Raw genomic sequence first — 21,198 nt, 5'->3', positions numbered from 1 at the left:
TGGAAAAACCAATACATATGGTTTGTAGTTTATTTTCCAATACGGGATGATGCTGTATTACAAGAGATGTGTGAAGCCCTGTCAGATTGACTGGACTAAATTAACACAGAAATTTTTCACACATTAATTGCCTACGTTAACGGTGATTTAATTAGAAGCTCTGCTTTTATTAAGTTTTCTTTATATTACTACAGTCATATGAAAACGTTTGGGAACTCCTCTCAGCCTGCATGCTAATTTACTCTTACTTTCAACAAAAAAGATAAGTGGTATGTCTTTCATTTCCTAGGAACATCTGAGTACTGGGGTGTTTTCCGAACAAAGATTTTTAGTGAAGCAGTATTTTAGTTGTATGAAATTAAATCAAATGTGAAAAACTGGCTGTGCAAAAATGTGGGTACCCTTATAATTTTGCTGATTTGAATGCATGTAACTGCTCAATACTGATTACTTGCAACACCAAATTGGTTGGATTAGCTCGTTAAGCCTTGAACTTCATAGACAGGTGTGTCGAATCTTGAGAAAAGGTATTTAAGGTGGTCATTTGCAAGTTGTGCTTCCCTTTGACTCTCCTCTGAAGACTGACAGCATAGGATCCTCAAAGCAACTCGCAAAAGATCTGAAAACAAAGATTATTCAGTATCATGGTTTAGGGGACGGCTACAAAAAGCTATCTCAGAGGTTTAAACTGTCAGTTTCAATTGTAAGGAATGTAATCAGGAAATGGAAGGCCACAGGCACAGTTGCTGTTAAACCCAGGTCTGGCTGGCCAAGAAAAATACAGGAGCGGAATACGGGATTGTGAGAATGGTTACAGACAACCCACAGATCACCTCCAAAGACCTGCAAGAACATCTTGCTGCAGATGGTGCATCTGTACATTGTTCTACAATTCAGCACAATTAGCACAAAGAACATCTGTATGGCAGGGTGATGAGAAAGAAGCCCTTCCTGCATTCACGCCACAAGCAGTCGCTTGTTGTATGCAAATACTCATTTAGACAAGCCAGATTCATTTTGGAACAAAGTGCTTTGGACTGATGAGAAGAAGAACACCGCATTCCAAGAAAACCACCTGCTGCCTACTGTCAAATTTGGTGGAGGTTCCATCATGCTGTGGGGCTGTGTGGCCCGTTCAGGGACTGGGGCCCTTGTTAAAGTCGAGAGTTGGATGAGTTCAACCCAATATCAACATATTCTTCAGGATAATATTCAAGTATCAGTCGCAAAATTGAAGTTATGCAGGGGTTGGATATTCAAACAAGACAATGACCCAAAACACAGTTCGAAATCTATAAAGGCATTCATGCAGAGGAAGAAGTACAATGTTCTGGAATGGCCCCTGACTTGAATATTATCAAAAATCTATGGGATGATTTGAAACATGCTGTCCATGTTCAGCAGCCATCAAATTTAACTGAACTGGAGAGATTTTGTATGGAAGAATGGTCAAAAATACCTCCATCCAGAATCCAGACACTCATCAAAGGCTATAGGAGGTGTCTAGAGGCTGCTACATTTGCAGAAGGAGGCTCAACTAAGTATTGATGTAATATCTCTGTTGGGGTGCCCAAATTTATGCACCTGTCTAATTTTGTTATGATGCATATTGAATATTTTCTGTTAATCCAATACACTTAATGTCACTGCTGAAATACTACTGTTTCCATAAGGCATGCCATATATTAAAAGGAAGTTGCTACTTTGAAAGGTCAGCCAATGATGAGCAAAAATCCAAAGAATTAAGAGGGGTTCCCAAACTTTTCCATATGACTGTATGTTTATTCATTTGAGACATAGTGAACATTGAGATATGTCTGAAAGCAGAACTGACAAGCATCTTGGATTTGCATTTACAAATAGCTAAAGTGCGCCACATACAGCAAGTACGTATGAAAATATTGTGAAAGCAGGTTGTGCAAATGCATAGAAGATTAAACAATTTAAATCTGCCGTAAAAAAAAAAGTCCACATCTGGTATTGTTCAACAAAGGAAAGGTAATTAGAGGGTCCCTTTTTTAAAATTCAAAATTTCCAACCATTTAGAGTATTTTTTAATCTTGTCTTTGTTTTGAAAATGCCAAGTTGTAGTTCTCTATATTTAAATTCAAAAATTAATTTTATTAAAATTATTTTAGGGAATACAGTATCAAACAGCTGGCAATAGTGATATTTGTAGTTTATTCTTTCAGCTTAAAACACTTGGCCATCAACTATTAAATTCAATGAGATCTTTTTTAGTTTCTTATATTTGTATTTTTTTGACATAAGAAATAGGGCGGCACGGTGGCGCAGTGGGCAGTGCTGCTAACCTCGCAGTTAGGAAACCCGGGTTCACTTCCTGGGTCCTCCCTGCATGGAGTTTGCACGTTCTCCCCATGTCTGCATGGGTTATTCTGGGGGCTCCGGTTTCCTCCAACAGTCCAAAGACTCTGAACAATATGAAGTCACTAATTGCACTGTTGCACACATGCTTTTAGGAAGTAATGGTTAACTAAAGAAATATATGTATAGAAATACCTATGTGCAATGTCTTCTCATCACAATGATTTAAGTTGTAAGCTTTGCTATGGAAAGATATTTTATAAATACTGCAGGAAGATTTCAAAAGCATGTGCAGCTACATTTTTATAGTTTTGGAAAGTTATGTCAGGATTGGTTTGTGTGTTGTATTGCACATCCCCACACTGCATTTCCATACAAGTACATTACTGCCTTTGCTGGTGGAAAGTACTGGCTGTGGATCAAATGCTGTATTTCTTTCTCTAGTTGTAACCATGCTCAGTAGCTTCCTCTTTTGATTTTGATGTTTTCTTATTTCAGAATCTGTCCAACTTTCAGATACTTTTCTTATAGCTAACGTATAAAGCAGCTAGCTAGTTCAGTGTTGCCTGTGATTGGTCTATTCAATTAAACTTCCAAGAAACTGTATAAGTAAAGTTCCTTTTTTCATAATTTAGAAAACAGTGTTTCTGAAGGTAGATTGTGAAACTGAAGTAGAGATTTAAAATATTTTAACACAAATTGAAATAATTCTGCTAATTTGATTAATATTTTGTTGAATAAATGTACAGCCAACACTTTACAGCTTTTGGGATTCAAAATTAATTTAAAAGTGATTAAAAGGAATATGACAGATCAAAATTTCTATATCTTTCACACATTTACCAGGCTGATATTCAGTTATTGTACATTTCTTGGAGTTACCATACTGCTGTAGGAATTACTGATTTGTGAGTTGTTGTATATGTTTTATAACTTTTCTAGATGGTGGAAAGGAGGTTTTATCAATGCATCAAGTGCTACTGTATCTTTTACGCAGCAATAAACCATTGGTACCTGAGGAAGAAATAGCCAATATGCTGCAATGGGAGGAACTAGACTGGCAAAAATATGCCGAAGAATGCAAAGGAATGATTGTTACAAACCCTGGAATGGTAACTCTGTTTTGATATTATATTCATTATGTGAATACTATTTGTATAAATAAAATTACATTCTCTGTTTATTTGTTCACCTATTACACAAAGATATTAGATCTGATTTTCACAAAATTTTGAATGTGCATTACCGTTTCTCCAACTTTAAATATAGAGAAGTTGTACTGTGGGGTTGGGGTGAGGGTTATGAGTCAATCCAAAAAACAGTACCAACTTGGGGACTAGCGGAGTATGCTATGGCTGACAAACATCTCCAATTTTTATACCAACCAGTTTTGCAGTGTTGCATTTTCAGTTTTCTGATGTCCTGGTTTTATTCTTGATTTGGACTAATAAATGTAAATTGACTGTATAGACAAAGAAAGAAGTATATACAGAACGAATGTGATGGACTTGGGTTTGATTTCTTTAACTAGCCATCTGAACTAATAGGTTCAGAAACATCTTCATGGCTGGTAAGGTGTTCTCTCATTTCTTTAACCATGATTTTTATTTTTCCACCAAAGTTATTATTCTGACTTTGCTGTCTTTTATTACTTTTGTTTAAGTAATACTTAATACATCTAAAAAAAGCCAGAAATTAAAGAATAAGAAAATGGCAAAGTTGATAAATTTATTGATTGCTTTTAAATGTATTTTAGGATAATTTTGTTGTGATAATCCTAAAGGTTATTGAATATTAGTTTTTATAATATAATTGTGCCATTTAGTGTCAGTGTTGGTTTACTTTCTGCCACAAAATGAAGTATAAATTATTTTTTTTTTAACATTGATTATTAAATCTATATTTAAAATAGAAAGGTTTCTTAATATTTAACATTCCCATTTAACAAAATTCAATGCAATTTAAAAAGTAATATTTTGCATGCAAAAATACTTTGTAGTCTTTTTTTGTGACATTTTCATGAGTCAAGTAAGTTACTTCAGAGAATACGTTTTAAATTAATTTTAAATTAAATTGACACACTGTTTTCTTTTGTCTTAAGTCAGCTGTTAATATGATAGACTTTTATGTCTGTGATTAGAAATAATTAAATCACCAATCGTTGGTTAGATTATGGATGAAGGTATAATACATTTGGAAAAAATAACATATATTGTTATTGTCTTTTATAGGTTGTTATTAGGGAATGTAATAGGTAATTAAATATTGGTGCATATTTCTTAAACCATTGTTACTTAATTTTGCATCATTAACCCTAGTTAATCACAGTAATTTTTACTTTTTTGACATAATGTAAAATTTTGATGCAATGTTACCTTACAGTTTTTATATATTGAAAGAATCATTTTTTTTTAGGTTGTCGAAAATAAAAATTAACTCACTTTATGTTCTTTTTATGTCCTTGACAAAAACATAGTTTAAAAGGTTGCTATTTTCAGATTTTTTTTCTCTTGAGCATTATATGCATTTAAATGAAGATCCTGATTGTGCACTTGGATAGTTTAAAAAAACACTCCTTGTGTGATGCTTGAAGACGAGAACATGTCAAGAGAACCATTGCTAACAATGAATCTAATTACCTAATTACCAACTTGGTTGAATTTTTACAGAAATACTGAATATCAGGTATAGAAATGCATTGTGTTTTTGGTAAACACATAATAGCAGATTTATTAGAAAAGTAAGTGATACAATTCTAATTTTTCACATAATAAAGATGTTTTGATAAATAGGTAATATACTACATTTTAAAACTATTAGTGATATTGAATTTTATTTTCCTCAGAAACCCAGCTCAGTTCGTATTGACCAGTTAGACAGGGAACAGTTTAATCCAGATGTCATTACATTTCCTATAATTGTGCATTTTGGAATACGGCCAGCACAGCTGAGTTATGCTGGAGACCCACAGTAAGTTTTATTATTATTATTATTATTATCTTTTCTGAGCTAAAATTGTGATGTGGTATGAATGTGTTCTTCTTCCGAGGTCAATACATCTTTATTAGGATAGGATTATAATTAATAACTAAAGATTTACCTAGCAGGTGCATTCTTTCCTTTTTAAAATTTATGATGATCAGTCTCATCATTTTAAGTCCTTCAGATGTTAAAATAGTGACCCTTTGAACCTAACCATTAATTTCACTGTACATGTGGCAATAACAACCCTATAAATCTGTAATGCTTTGTTTTGCATTTCAGGTATCAGAAATTATGGAAGAGTTATGTTAAACTACGCCATCTGCTGGCCAATAGCCCAAAAGTCAAACAAGTAGATAAGCAGAAGTTAACACAGAGAGAGGTAAATGATGCATTAAGTTTGTGTTTTGTTTTTGTTTCACAGTTAAAATAAGATCATTGGAATGTGAGAGATGTAGCCTTAGAAAAACTCGGGATCAACTGTGTATCTCACACAACCCAAGCCCAGGGTCAGGATTCCAACCCAAACTCATTACTAAACACAAAAGTACAATCAAAGACGCATTTAAGATAGAAATGATTGGGTGATTTATGTGTTTATGTTGTACATTTTCAACTTATGAGTTTTGGTATTGTGTATTTATGAAATTCAGATAATTAGCACTAAAAGTTACTAGTGTGTTGTGTGCATTTTTTTTTAATTTGGAGGCGGAGGTATTAACATTAAGAATTTTGCAGAATTTTTTTTATTTTTTATTTTGTGGACTTTTGCATATTTCAGCCACCTCAAACAAAGGCATACACTAACCAAAATCCATAAGTATTGTTCTAAAGACAGTCTATAATTTTCAGAAAAAAGAAAATTTATTATATGATTACACCTGTTAACCAATCTCTTTGTAATAAAGCATGAATAGGATTTAGGACTGCTGAAGTATTATTTATGAATATTATGTGTTGTACGACAAAAGATTACATCTTATATGTTTTATGTTTCTGAAATTTAGTTTTTGCTTTGGCTGATATTGAGAAACATCTTTTTCTTAGCATAGAAGATTATTTTATTTCTGGTAATTTTGTATGGTGGAAATAGTATGTACAGTATGGATATATTTTTATATTTTACTTTTTTTCAGGAAGCACTTCAAAAAATCAGGCAGAAGAATACCATGAGAAGAGAGGTGACTGTGGAGTTAAGTAGTCAAGGCTTCTGGAAGACTGGCATTCGATCCGATGTCTGCCAGGTGCAAGAAATAATTATTAATATTCTGTTTCAGAAGTGCAGTTCAGTGTTATAAAGACTTTTATTTCATTTAAATGTTTACTTTTGGTAAGCTTATGAAACTCTTGACCAGATTTTAGATAAACTTTTGTTATTATTCTGTTATTGTAATTTGGCTAATCTCTAAAACTATTCATAATCAAGCAAGTAATTTTTTTTTTTTTTTTTTTTTTTTTTATTATGAACTCTATGCTTTTGCCATATAGCCTGTTTACTGCCTCCTTTAGCCACGTATTTTATATAGAAAGTGCTGAGTAGAATCAAGTTTCCTGTTTTAATACTAAATCCGTAAAAAAAATGTGAAAATTCTATTATAGTTGCAATGAAAATTGTAGTGCTGTTCATATACTGAGGTATTCGCTTTATTAAATTGCTCATAATATTAATAAAACATTTTAAATATTGAAAAAACAAATAAGATCTTCTTTAATATGCAGAGTAATATGTTATGAAATATATTTCTACTCTTTCCAGCATGCAATGATGTTACCAGTTCTTACACATCATATTCGATACCATCAATGTCTTATGCATTTGGATAAACTGATAGGATATGTATTCAAAGAACGCTGTCTGCTTCAGGTAAAGATATTTAATTTTTTTTTTCCTTGATTAGTCTTTGAATTGCTAAAACATGTTAACAGCTGAAGTTTTGTTTTTTTATTATTTCACTTGATATTGAATGATAGTAATACATTTTATTTATATAGCACCTTTCACATGAAGCATACTGATATTTAAAAATAAATATAATGAATGAACTAGCTGCTCTACTAGTTTAATTGTTAGTTCAGTATTAATTTCAGGTGATATTTTACTGTGCATCTAGGAGTTTGTAATAAATAAAGTAAATTCATGTGTTCCTGTTTGATTGTACTAAATGGAACAGAAAAGCATTTTACTGAAATACTACAGTGTATTTAAAAGAAAGTAATGATGATGTTTATTCATGCTCTAAAGAAAATATGCATGCCTTATTGTATACTTGTATGGCAACAACAAATTAAGATGTTACATGTGTTAAACTAAATAAAGTCACCTGTAACAACTGAACCAAGTACTCAAAAAAAAAAAAAAAAAAAAAAAAGGTGAAGAACAGAAAAGGTCAAAATTGGAAATTAGAAAGAAGAGTGACAAAAAACAAATCACAAAGCAAAAATCAGAGTCCAGGAACAGAGTAATTTCAAGAGCCAGAGATCAAAAGTAAGGAGAATTGCAAATTGTAGTGTTTTATCCAAATATCAGTTACAAGATGGCTGTTGACAGCCTTTTAACCCTTCACCAATGATCCCTCAATGTCATCACCCTACACCTTAGAACCAGAACCAATATTATGATGACGGAACCTACAAAATGGTGACATCCATAAGAAAAACAAAATAGCATTTGAAAAAATATTAAATAAAATTCACTTTTTAAATGAGGGCACCATTGAAGAAAACAACTACAGCATTGTGAGTATAAAAAAAAAACTTAGAAATGACACCAAGATAATTTTCATACCACAAAGAAAATCCAGGAAAAATTTAAATAAAACTACATTCAGAGTAGCCACCAGTGACTGCATTGTTATTCTTTACACCAATTTTAGAAAGTTGAGAATATAAACCTTCATTTCCTTCAAGTATGAAGGAAATTTAAATCAAATAATTTTACTATTACACAAGTTGTTAAAAATCAATTTATTGTAATTAAAATTATGCCTATCCCATTTATAACCTTAGCTATAGACAAACATAGACAGTATATGTGCGAATATTTGTGTAAATGTGTGTATTGTGTTATTGTATATGTTGTTAATAAATGATACTTTATTTAAGGTTTGTCTCTAGTTAAATTAAGAACAAAATGTGTATAACTTATTTAAAAATGTAGTTTTTTAACCATGTTGTTCTTTACAAATGATGACACTGTATGCAAGTGGTATTTAAAATCTTTATAAATAATTATAATTGAAAAAACAGAGTGCATTCTGAGTAACCTCTGTCCCCAAAAAAGGGATTGTGGTAAAAAATGCTTTAGTTGCCTCACATTTTTTATGCAATTATTTTGTTCACCGCACTGAATTAAAGCTGAAAGTGTGCACTTCAACTACTTCTGAGTTGTTTCTCATTTAAAGTTCATTGTGGTAATGTGCAGAACCAAAATTAGAAAAAAGTTGTCTCTGTCCAAATATTTATGGACCTAACTGTAATTATCAAGCAGACACCTTCTTTGTAGATTTTTTTAGAAGTTGTATTACATACATAATAAAACAAATGCAAGGAACCAATATATTTGCAAAAGTGTCTGTGCAAGGGTGGAGTACAGGCAAGATCGGGGGGGGGGGGGGGGGGGGGGGGGGGGGAAATGTTCAAATGACAACTCATGTTCAAATGGCATATCGTTTTCAAATAGTGATGTGTGTGCGGGAGAGAGGCAGAGACAGATTCGATCTCATTCAAGTGGTTACTGGAGTATAAAATAAACACTTTTGCAAAGGTATAACAAAACAAGTGTGCTTTTATTCAAGAATAAAACTGAATAACAAAAATTTCAAGTGACAACAAGATACTAAGAAGACATGATTCACCAGCGTTTGTGTGTCTGGTTATACCCCTTCCGTGATATCTTTTACAGGTCGCAAAACTTTACACTGGCTGTTAGAGTCTAAAATCAAAGGCTTCTTCTTTTTGGGCACATACGAATTGTTCACATTCTAAAGTGACTTAAGCTTCTGTTGCCAAGCAGAGTTGTATCAAGGTACAGCAGTCTATTAGCCAGCGAAAGCGCTGTGAAGAAGTTGTCTGTTATTATGGTTCTGCCTTTGTCCAGAAACTGCTCCATAAGCTTTATGACCACAGATTAGGAAAATCTTTGCCTTGGGTTGTAACTCAAAACACAGTTCTCAACAAAATGTTGCCAGATGTCTGAAATGGCAGCAAATCTGCCATTTTTCCCATGTTCTGCACGGATATCTTTGTTGTCAAAGCGCACATGCCATATGGCAGTCTGATAGTGGTCATGGGACATCGTATCTTTGATTGAGGTACGACAAATAGTTCTGAGAAGGCGTCAGCCTCAGCACCAGCTGTGGTCATCGCTGCTCTTGTGAAAAGAATGGAGATAACTGTGATCAACTCAGAGAGGGAGAGGCAAGTTCGTTGTACCACGTGAATGTCACTGACAGTGCTTGTTTTTTTATTATTCAGTATTATTCTAACTCTTACAAGTAGCCAAAATTTACACTGGGTGTTACAGACTCAAATCACATGTATGTTTTTATTCTATTATAGTAATAATAGCAGCAGCTCAATACTTGGGCTGCCGAGACTCGTACCTGGTACCTTTTGGGTTATAAGGCAGCAGTTCTTACCTCTGCGCCATTCAAGAATACATTTCAACTTCCTGTCAATTGACATTTGAGCTTAGGTTTTTAACTCATTGACCGCAACATGTAAATTGAATGATTTTTTTTTTTTTCCATTGGTTATATTCTTGAATAAAAGCACACATGTTTATTTGATATTTGGACTAAAGTCTTCACACATTATACACTTCACAGCATTATTAGTATAACATGGAAAAAGTTTCTGCTTTAGGTATGTGTTCAGCATTTCTTTCCTCATATTTTCTTTCATCCTATACTTACCCAGATATTTGTAGACACGGAACACACATGAAATGCATGTATTCCAAATAACGAAATACTGTATTATTTACCCTATACAACCCCAGGCACCTCACACGCAGATAAGGAGCCTTGGCTTGAGCTGGGAGAACTTTTTGCCTGAGCTTAGCTCTGTCGAGGTGGGGTAATAGCAGGCTGCTTGTGCTGATCGACACATTTACAAAACAAAAGCCGCTGATGGATAGGTGAGAAGGGATTTAAGGTGGGCCGGGATTACAAGTTTTTTCGTAGGTTTCAGGGATTCTAGTGTTAATATTCTGTTCATGAAAATCATGGAGAGGAAATGAGACATGATGCACCCCTCTAACTTCCAAACTGAAGTGACTTGAATTAATTAAAAATATTCAAATGCATCTTCCACAAGTGGAAGGTTTGAATGGTGTGCAGTGGGAAGCCCTAAAACTCCATACTTCCACATGATACTATGATGTACACAGTCAATTTTTCCAAATTGAAAACAGTACGTTCAGACAGGATTGGCAAACTCCTATGACCATTCAAGTGTCTGAGCAAGGGCAAAGAGCTGATCCACTCTCCAGTGTAGAATTGGATCATGTCTCTATTTTCTGTGTCTAGTATGTGCTTTTCCAGATAGACCTAGGAATGTGATCTTTCAGTAATTTGACCACACCCTCCTGTTATCCTTTCTAACACTAGAATTACCAGAGCCAATGAAAAAACTCATAATTCTAGCCCACCTTATTGTTGTAGACACAAAAAACACATCAAATTATTTCCCCTTACAATTCTGGCTAGCTCACTCCCAGATAATCAATCAAGGCAGGAACTGGGAGAACTTTTTGCCTGTTCTGAGGCGGTGGGGGAGATGGTATAGCAGGCTGCTTGGGTTTATCGACACATTTAGAAGACAAAAGATGCTGACTGAGAGGTGCGAAGGGATTTAAGGTGGACCGGAATTACAAGTTTTTTCGTTGGCTCTGGTAATTCTAGTGTTAAAAACTGGGACCAACTACCTAGTCACCCAGTTCCAAGGCTTCTTCCCCACCTTTCATGAAACTTTGAAGAGATGGTGTTAGTCTAAACATCCAACAATATCCGGTAACTTGCAGTAACAATGCAGAGCTTGTTAATCACAACAGAAATCTCGGCCAGAGGGCAGAATCCTATTCCAGCCAATGCTTTGGGCTCTACTGTAGGCTTCATGAGTACCTCAGAATTCTATTTCTACTTTTCATTATTATCTGCAGATGAAGTAAACGTTTCCCTATCCTTTTTGAGACCTGCCTGATTAAAATCCTCCTAATCCTTCTTCAGTTGTTGAATGGTTTTGCTGGCATCTCTTCAGTTTCTGAACGTTATTCTCCATGGCCTCATTGACCTCCCCTAATGCAATGGCCTTTTCTTTGGCCTGTGCTGGAGCTTTTGACATTTTGTCCTGGTGATACTTCAGAATCAAATCTGCAGACCCTCTTGTTAATTTTACATGCTTCAGCTATTTGTCAAAGTACTATTAACAATACACTTTGCATCCATTGCCAGGTCTGCAGAATTAAATATTTAACATTATTTTTCTTAGCAGGTGTGATTTGCTGTCTGATAGCTTGATTATCTTATTAAATGTATATATATAAAATTCTTTTCGCGTTTGAAATGGGAATTACATATGACCACGCGATATGGAAATTACGTATGAAACGGAAATTACGTATGACCACGCAATATGGAAATTACGTATTATAATACAGGAACTAATCACTTCATTTGTGGACACCATTTTTATATCATCTTTACGAATTGTTATTATTTGTGTGAGAGTTATTTTACTGATATTGAAAAGTAGTAAACACAAACACGCAGATCTGTCCCATAGAAGTGGACCCCGCGTCGTCCTCTCCCAGCCCTCCTCTCTGGACTACAGCACTGAGCCATCTGCCGCTAGGCACGTTCTGACAGAGAAGTTTTATTTATTCATCCACGTGACTGTCGCAGAAACTGCTACATTGTAACTTTTTTTTTAGTTGGCAGTACTTGATAGTAGAAGAGATGAGGAAAACAGCTTTGCGTCTTTCTACTTTTTAACTACGGCGAGCTGTAAACAATGTGCGTGAGAACAAAGTGGACGCTGGGTGGCGTGGAATGTCGGGCTGCCCCGCGGGGTCGAGAGCTTCGCAGTTTCGGGCAGCGTCCTCTCTTCTCGTACTGTTTGTGACACTTCATGTGCCCCGTCGGCTCCTGGGAGAGTGGAAATCTTTGCGAATGAGTGTAATCGGTCCCATCAAACCAGGACTCTGTTTGTAAATTACCCTGCATTACTACTTACTGTCCCTTAAGGTGAGTTCGGGTCACTAAAACCCCACAACATTCAAGGTTCCTTTTGTGATGAATTATTTTAAGAAGTAAATCACAGGCACATAGTGCAAGGTTATCAGGCAGAAATTTCGACGATCACATAGAAAATGTAATTTCTATACCACAGCGGTCGTGTAGCGCCTTTCACGAGATAATCCAAATACATTTTAGCTGCTGTTAGTACTACAGTAATCCCTCCTCCATCGCGAGGGTTGCGTTCCAGAGCCACCCGCGAAATAAGAAAATCCGCGAAGTAGAAACCATATGTTTATATGGTTATTTTTATATTGTCATGCTTGGGTCACAGATTTGCGCAGAAACACAGGAGGTTGTAGAGAGACAGGAACGTTATTCAAACACTGCAAACAAACATCTGTCTCTTTTTCAAAAGTTTAAACTGTGCTCCATGACAAGACAGAGATGACAGTTCTGTCTCACAATTAAAAGAATGCAAACATATCTTCCTCTTCAAAGGAGTGCATGTCAGGAGCACAGAATGCCACATAGATAGAGAAAACAATCTCTAGCAAACAAATCAATAGGGCCGTTTGGCTTTTAAGTATGCGAAGCACCGTGGCACAAAGCTGTTGAAGGCGGCAGCTCACACCCCCTCTGTCAGGAGCAGGGAGAGAGAGAGAGAGAGAGAGAGAGAGAGAGAGAGAGAGAGAGAGTTTGTTTTTCAGTCAAAAATCAATACGTGCCCTTCGAGCTTTTAAGTATGCGAAGCACTGTGCAGCATGTCGTTTCAGGAAGCAGCTGCACAAAAGATAGCAACGTGAAGATAATCTTTCAGCATTTTTAGACGAGCGTCCGTATCGTCTAGGTGTGCGAACAGCCCCCCTGCTCAATCCCCATACGTCAGGATCACAGATAGTCAGCGCAAGAGAGAGAGAAAAGTAAGCAATCTAGCTTCTCAGCCATCTGCCAATAGCGTCCCTTGTATGAAATCAACTGGGCAAACCAACTGAGGAAGCATGTACCAGAAATTAAAAGACCCATTGTCCGCAGAAATCCGCGAACCAGCAAAACATCCACGATATATATTTAAATATGCTTACATATAAAATCCGCGATGGAGTGAAGCCGCGAAAGGCGAAGCGCGATATAGCGAGGGATCACTGTACTTACCTGTTGTGTTATAGCGCCTTTAAAATGTAGTTTACCCCAAACCACTCCAGTAGTGCTCAATATATCTATACTTCTTAAATGTTAATGTTTTACTGTTTAATAACTTATAGACTACATTTTATTTTTTCCCTTGCACTCAGTGAGCGAGGCCACTGGGTAATCAACTAGTACTGACTGATATTTAATACAGTCTCATGAAGTTAATTCTGTAGTTTTAAATATTTCAACTGTTAGAAAGTGTTAACTTTAGATTTCCCCTTCACTCTTATGCAGCTGGCCATGACCCATCCAAGTCACCATTTGAATTTTGGCATGAATCCAGATCATGCAAGAAATTCACTGTCAAATTGTGGAATTCGTCAACCTAAATATGGTGATAGGAAGGTTCATCATATGTACATGAGAAAGAAAGGTATTTTTTTTTATTGTACTTACTCAAAATTTGATGCTTGTAGTTAATTTATACCATAAACAATATACTGTAAAAGTGTTTTACATTCATTTTTGTAAATATTTAAATATTTTATTTCTTTGCCATATAATGTATGGCCAAAAGCTGATGCCAGTAGCATTACTAGAAATTCCTTTTTTTTTTTATGTTTAGGGGACCAAAAGATTTTCAGAATTCCAAATTTACATCTTCAGATTAGGCTTTATTTCTGAATGCCAAATTATTATTTTCCTTGCACAGGTTTGCTTGTAATATACTTTTTTGAATTGAGTCATATAAGGTTGCTGTCCTTCTCCCTACCTATAGGATACTGTCTAGATTTGAAGGGGAAAGTTTATAGTTAAATGATGGTGAAATGTGACTATTGAAAGGTGGCCTCAAAGTGAAGCTGAAAGGGGGTAGCCACTCAGGGCCTGGTGTTGACCAGCCCCCTTCCCAATCTCTAGTCCCTCTTCACACATGCATAAACCTATGAATAAATACGTTTAAACATATTAACACAGCGACATATTCTTATTTTTAATAAAGGTGAATTCTGAAATTAGTGGAAGAGCAGACACATTAACCAGAAGTACCTCAGTCTCACATTAACTACATCATTTGTTACAAGCTAAGAGTTACTGTGATATGTAACATAACTACATCAGCTGAAATAAAAACGGCTAGATAGTGGGAAAATGGCAAGCACAAGGAGAGACAGGGATATAGAACAACATTTACACAGGCCAGTTAGGCAGCTATTTCTTCATTCCAACACCACTCCCTGCTGCAATTACACCACAAAATCATTGTCAAAACACCTAAATTTGAATTCCACAGTTTGTCCCATTTACACCTTGAGATAAGCAGTTTCACTACATGTCAAAACCATCTCAACTGGCTCCTGTGTTATGAAGCTCCTTACTCTGTCACTTAGAGTGAGTCAGGCAATCACACATAGATCATACTTGTAATCTCATTCTATTAGCTACTACACAGAGCTTGAGGCCATATTTGAGGATAGGGATGTACAGTGACCATAAATAGATAATTTCATCTCTGGATTATCTTCCATTTCACTATGCAAGTAAGAATGTTATTGTACTCTGTACATATGGCAGTAATGCCATTATAATCTACTACTACAACTACTTCCCTTACAACTCTGGCTCCTCTTAGAGCATCTTCTCCCACTTTACCTTTAGGGTACATGCCATTCTTTTCTGAGAGGCTTGATAATTCTTTTTCAGTGGACAATATAGTTAACAGCAAACCATTCCAGTTTTCCACAAACAGCATTAATGCAGCCCTTAATTTCCTCATACTGGATACTCTTCAATCCTTGGGTGCTGCATGATGTCCTGTAAATGAAATGCTATGAACAGAACAATGCCCACACTGAACGGCTTCAATTTAATACCAAGTATGAAAATACAGTTTACACTCCACAAATACTGAAAATGAAATGGCATGCAGCAGCAACCCTGAAATCCCATACTCTTGCAGAACCATTCACAAGATACATTGTGACTACACTGTCATAAGCTTTTCCCAAATCCACAAAGCTTTTATAGACAGATTGGCAAACTCCCAATAACCCCAAAGTATCTTTGCAAGGACATATAGTGCTATACTTTTCCACATTGTCTTTCCTGAATTTAAGGCTTAACTATTGGAACTGTTTCTCAGTTCCAATAACCTGCCATAGACATTGCCAAAGAAGATTAGATGTATCATTTCTTGGTAAGTGGAACACACTCTCTTCTCCCCCTTTTTTTCGCCTGGAGACTGGAGCTTTTCAATCACATTGATTTCAGTGGCAGAGAGGGATCCAGTACCAACCAATGTTTCTAGCACTGTCTTCTCTGAGAGCATATCCATTAGGTTTAGAAGTTTCTCAAATTTTTCCCTTCTTCCTCGACAATATTCCCTATTGAAGTCAGCATTTGTCCACATTTGCTGACATATGTCCTGCCTCCAAAGGAAGTAACAGATCACTCTAAATCAATAGCTTTAGTCCAAAAGCTAAGGCTGTGCATACATGTGCAACTGATCATTATTTTTAAGCCCCTAACATGAGTTCTAGCTAAAGAAGTAATGTCTTATATCCCAAAAACTTGTCAAATGAGTGGCGATGCACCTGACCATCAGTGATTTCCTTGTTGATTCCAAAAAGGCTGTGCACCTCACCTTCCCATCAAACACCACTCATATATACCTGTCTTTACTGGTGATAATTTTAGTATGCTACAAGTAAGACTGTCTTAACCCATAATTTGATCTCCAGGAATGTTTTAATTATGTTTCCCTCTCCTTACACCGGTTTGTTATGAATAACTCTGTCATTAGCAGATATGTTCAGACAGTATAGCTCGAATAACCACTGATGCACACAAGCCCCACACTGTGCCCAGGTAACAAGTAAAAAATAATTTTAGTGAAAATGCAAAATTAATTGTTAATTATAAGAGTACCAGAATAAAAAGGAGGTATAAAAAAAGAAGAAAAATAATTTTAGGAATGCTTAGGCCTAGGAGTTGGTCTTGTCCATTGTGAGAGATGGACATCTGGGTGGAGCTCCACTGGCAGCGATGTTATTTTGCTTTTTCTATTTATTTATGTTTTTCCTTTTACTATCATTCCGAGGTATCTTGTATTTAGTCAACCCGAGTGGTTTTCATTACAAGTATATTTAAAACATGAGCATGAGACCATGGGTTCAGAATTCAAAGGAAATGGCAGCTAAATTCATAATGCAGCTTGCCAGGGACCATCTTGGAAGAGAATATAGAAAGAATGGATTTGCCAGAACCTCCCGCTTCAGCATCTACGCAAGTCGAGAGCTAAAGTGGGAGCAAAACTGTGAGTGAGGTGGGCAATGAGAATTGCCTGATCTCTGGTGGGTTATTGGAAGTGAGCATGGCCTCTCTATCTCCACTGTTAACTATTACCAATACCCCCAGTGAGTCAATAGCATCAACTCCAACCAGACTCGCAACTCCGCCTTTGGAGTGCGGCAAAGATGGAAATGAACTGTCTCAGTTGAACGTAATGATTACCGCACTTCAGGGGAATATAAATGATATAAAGAGTGACATAAAGAAGGATATAAAAGATATAAAGAAGGGTATTCACAAGAAAAATGACAAGTTGCTTCAGGATATAAAAGACCAGGAGGTACGTTTAAGTAATAACTTTGCTGTAAGCTTTAAAAACATTCTAGGAAGAATTGATGAAGAAATACATGAAAATGAGTAAATTTGAGAATAAAATTAGAGTACTTGGTGCTGTGCTAGAAAAAATTAAGCAAACATTTATGACTTGTATTAAAGAGGCTGACATCTGCTGCTGACAAAAAACAACTGCAGTAAAATCCAAATGCAAAGTGCTTGGTGATAAACTAGCTGCGCTGGAAGATAGATATAGATGGAACAACATCAGAATTGAAGGTCTCCCTGAAAACCATTAAAGTCTAAACCCAATGAAATTCATAGCTCAACTATTCCGTAAAATATAATTGGAGAGGAGTTCAAATCGGACACCGAGATCTCAGCAGCTTACTGCATATGTGGATCGAATGCTGCAAAACTGAGAAGCCTGATTGTTCATTTCAACAAACTATGAGTTAAAGAAAATTTAGTATCAATTCTCAGACAGAAAGATTATATTTGAAAATAATCGCATATTTTCTCAGATTTCTCTCCTTCAACAGCTGACAAACGAGACGTATTCTACAGCATTAAATAGCGTTTATACAAAGCAAGTTTTGATTACCAATTCTACATCTTTAATTCTCCTGAAAAAGCAGAAAGAGCTAAAAAGTCAGATCCCAACATCTTTTAAAAAGGACCGTGAGTCATAATGTGTCCTAGTAATGCAAAGAAGATTCTCCTTGCAACTTGGTCTATTTAATAGTGCAACATTGGCCATTGTATTTCCTTATCAGCCAATTTTTTTGTTTTTGTTTTCTTTCACTTTTTCTCATCTTCAATTAAATACAGTGCATCCGGAAAGTATTCACAGCGCATCACTTTTTCCACATTTGTTATATTACAGCCTTATTCCAAAATGGATTAAATTCATTTTTTTCCTCAAAATTCTACACACAACACCCCATAATGACAATGTGAAAAAAGTTTATTTGAGGTTTTTGCAAATTTATTAAAAATTTTATTAAAAATAAAAAAATTGAGAAAGCACATGTACATAAGTATTCACAGCCTTTGCCATGAAGCTCAAAATTGAGCTCAGGTGCATCCTGTTTCCCCTGATCATCCTTGAGATGTTTCTGCAGCTTAATTGGAGTCCACCTGTGGTAAATTTAGTTGGTTGGACATGATTTGGAAAGGCACACACCTGTCTAAATGAGGTCCCACAGTTGAAAGTTCATGTCAGAGCATAAACCAAGCATGAGGTCAAAGGAATTGTCTGTAGACCTCCGAGACAGGATTGTCTCGAGGCACAAATCTGGGGAAGGTTACAGAAAAATGTCTGCTGCTTCGAAGGTCCCAATGAGCACAGTGGCCTCCATCATCTGTAAGTGGAAGAAGTTCGAAACCACCAGGACTCTTCCTAGAGCTGGCCGGCCATCTAAACTGAGCAATCGGGGTAGAAGGGCCTTAGTCAGGGAGGTGACCAAGAACCCGATGGTCACTCTGTCAGAGCTCCAGAGGTCCACTGTGGAGAGAGGAGAACCTTCCAGAAGGACAACCATCTCTGCAGCAATCCACCAATCAGGCCTGTATGGTAGAGTGGCCAGACGGAAGCCACTCCTTAGTAAAAGGCACATGGCAGCCCACCTGGAGTTTGCCAAAAGGCACCTGGAGGACTCTCAGACCATGAGAAAGAAAATTCTCTGGTCTGATGAGGCAAAGATTGAACTCTTTGGTGTGAATGCCAGGCGTCACGTGTGGAGGAAACCTGGCACCATCCCTACAGTGAAGCATGGTGGTGGCAGCATCATGCTGTGGGGATGTTTTTCAGCGGCAGGAACTGGGAGACTAGTCAGGATAAAGGGAAAGATGACTGTAGCAATGTACAGAGACATCCTGGATGAAAACCTGCTCCAGAGCGCTCTTGACCTCAGACTGGGATGACGGTTCATCTTTCAGCAGGACAACGACCCTAAGCACACAGCCAAGATATCAAAGGAGTGGCTTCAGGACAACTCTGTGAATGCCCTTGAGTGGCCCAGCCAGAGCCCAAACGTGAATCCGATTGAACATCTCTGGAGAGATCTTAAAATGGCTGTGCACTGACACTTCCCATCCAACCTGATGGAGCTTGAGAGGTGCTGCAAAGAGGAATGGGCGAAACTGGCCAAGGATAGGTGTGCCAAGTTTGTGGCATCTTATTCAAAAAGACTTGAGGCTGTAATTGCTGCCAAAGGTGCATCGACAAAGTATTGAGCAAAGGCTGTGAATACTTATGTACATGTGATTTCTCAGTTTTTTTTATTTTTAATAAATTTGCAAAAACCTCAAGTAAACTTTTTTCACGTTGTCATTATGGGGTGTTGTGTGCAGAATTCTGAGGAAAAAAATGAATTTAATCCATTTTGGAATAAGGCTGTAACATAACACAAGGTGGAAAAAGTGATGCGCTGTGAATACTTTCCGGATGCACTGTATATGTATATTTGGGTATCCGCTAAGTAATTAGTTATTTCCAATGTTATTATACTTTTTTTTTTTTCCCACCCTAAGGGAACTATTTAACATCATACCTTATGATTGTATTGTCCAGATAAAATAAAACTAAGTTATCTCAGTTTTAATCTTTACAACACTGCTTCTGGGGGTTTGTTTTATTCTGGATGTACCCTGTCTCTTGGCATGTCAGATGACTGGGATTTTCCGAAGTGTGGTCTAGCCTTACTTGGGGAGGGGGGAAAGTTACTTCTTATTTATCCTTTTTACCCCAACAACTATAAATGCTAACATGATTATTGGCTCAGTAGCCGTAATACCCTGCAACAATGTGAAATCAAATTAAAGTTACGTTATGAAACAGCATACTACCTTTACTTAAGTTTGCAAAATATCCTCAAATGTTCAGAAGCAGGGTCTCTGACCAAACAGTAAACTTTGTGAGCTTGAATGGCAAAGTTATCGATCATGATCTAAAGAGAAAGAAGTTATTTCTAAACAATACACAAAACAATCTCATTTGCAGTATCAAGATGTATGTCATGATGATGGGTAATTTATTTCAATCTATAGTGATAAATATCTACGCACCTAATGTGGATGATAGAGAGTTCATCCAAAATGTATTTGCTTCTGTTCCTAATGTGAACACCCATAAAATTATAATGGCTGGAGACTTTCATTGTGTTTTAAATTCAGACATGGATAGGTCTTCAACTACATTGGCAATAACATCTGACACTGCCAAAATAATCACACAGTTTGTAATTGATCATATTTTATCAGACCCATGGAGATTTTTGAATCCAAACTGAAGAGCAATATCCTTCTTCTCGCCAGTACATTACAGTTGCTCAAGAACTATTTCTTTATTAATGACAATTTTTTTCCACGCCATCAAATCTTGGAAGTAAAACACTATTGTTATTTCTTATCATGCCCCTCTTATCATGGAGCTTAAATCACTATACCCTACACACTCAACTCATAGCTGGCTCCTTAATCCCCTGACATTACTTGATGAGAACTGTACAGAATTCATCTCCAAGCAAATTGATTATTTAATAGAGGCAAATGCATGTTCAGGGGTCTCTGTAGGGATACAATGGGGAACTTTGAAGGCATTTTAAAGAGGACAGGTTATTTCATATTTTTCCCACAAAAATAAATTGGAGACCATGAAGGAGGCATCAGAGCTAATCAATGAAATTACCACAATAGGTAAAGAATATGCCAGGTCTCCAAATGAGGCACTTTAGAGGAAAAGACAGGTTTTGCAATCAGGATTCAACCTCTTGACAATAAAAGAAATGGAGCAGCTCATCTTTAAAGTGTGGCATCAATACTATGAACACAGAGAGAAGGCTAATAAGATCTTAGCTCAACAAATCCATAAGCAGGAAGTTCGCAACACAATAACAGA

At 36.3% G+C, this 21,198-nt stretch overlaps 1 protein-coding gene across 1 annotated transcript in view; it reads left to right on the top strand.

Moving 5' to 3' along the window:
* The window catches only part of drosha (drosha ribonuclease III), a 139,709-nt gene that overhangs the window by 65,232 nt on the left and 53,279 nt on the right, over positions 1–21,198 (top strand). Inside the window, exons 13-18 of the mRNA XM_028803821.2 lie at positions 3,268–3,437; positions 5,171–5,295; positions 5,590–5,689; positions 6,444–6,551; positions 7,064–7,171; positions 13,971–14,109. Of these exons, the coding sequence (XP_028659654.1) occupies positions 3,268–3,437; positions 5,171–5,295; positions 5,590–5,689; positions 6,444–6,551; positions 7,064–7,171; positions 13,971–14,109 (750 nt within the window). The remainder of the gene's footprint in view (positions 1–3,267; positions 3,438–5,170; positions 5,296–5,589; positions 5,690–6,443; positions 6,552–7,063; positions 7,172–13,970; positions 14,110–21,198) is intronic.

The sequence above is a fragment of the Erpetoichthys calabaricus genome, chromosome 6, assembly GCF_900747795.2.
Source record: "Erpetoichthys calabaricus chromosome 6, fErpCal1.3, whole genome shotgun sequence".
NCBI classification, from domain to species: Eukaryota; Metazoa; Chordata; class Cladistia; order Polypteriformes; family Polypteridae; genus Erpetoichthys; species Erpetoichthys calabaricus.
This window is presented reverse-complemented; position numbering and strand designations above follow the sequence as displayed.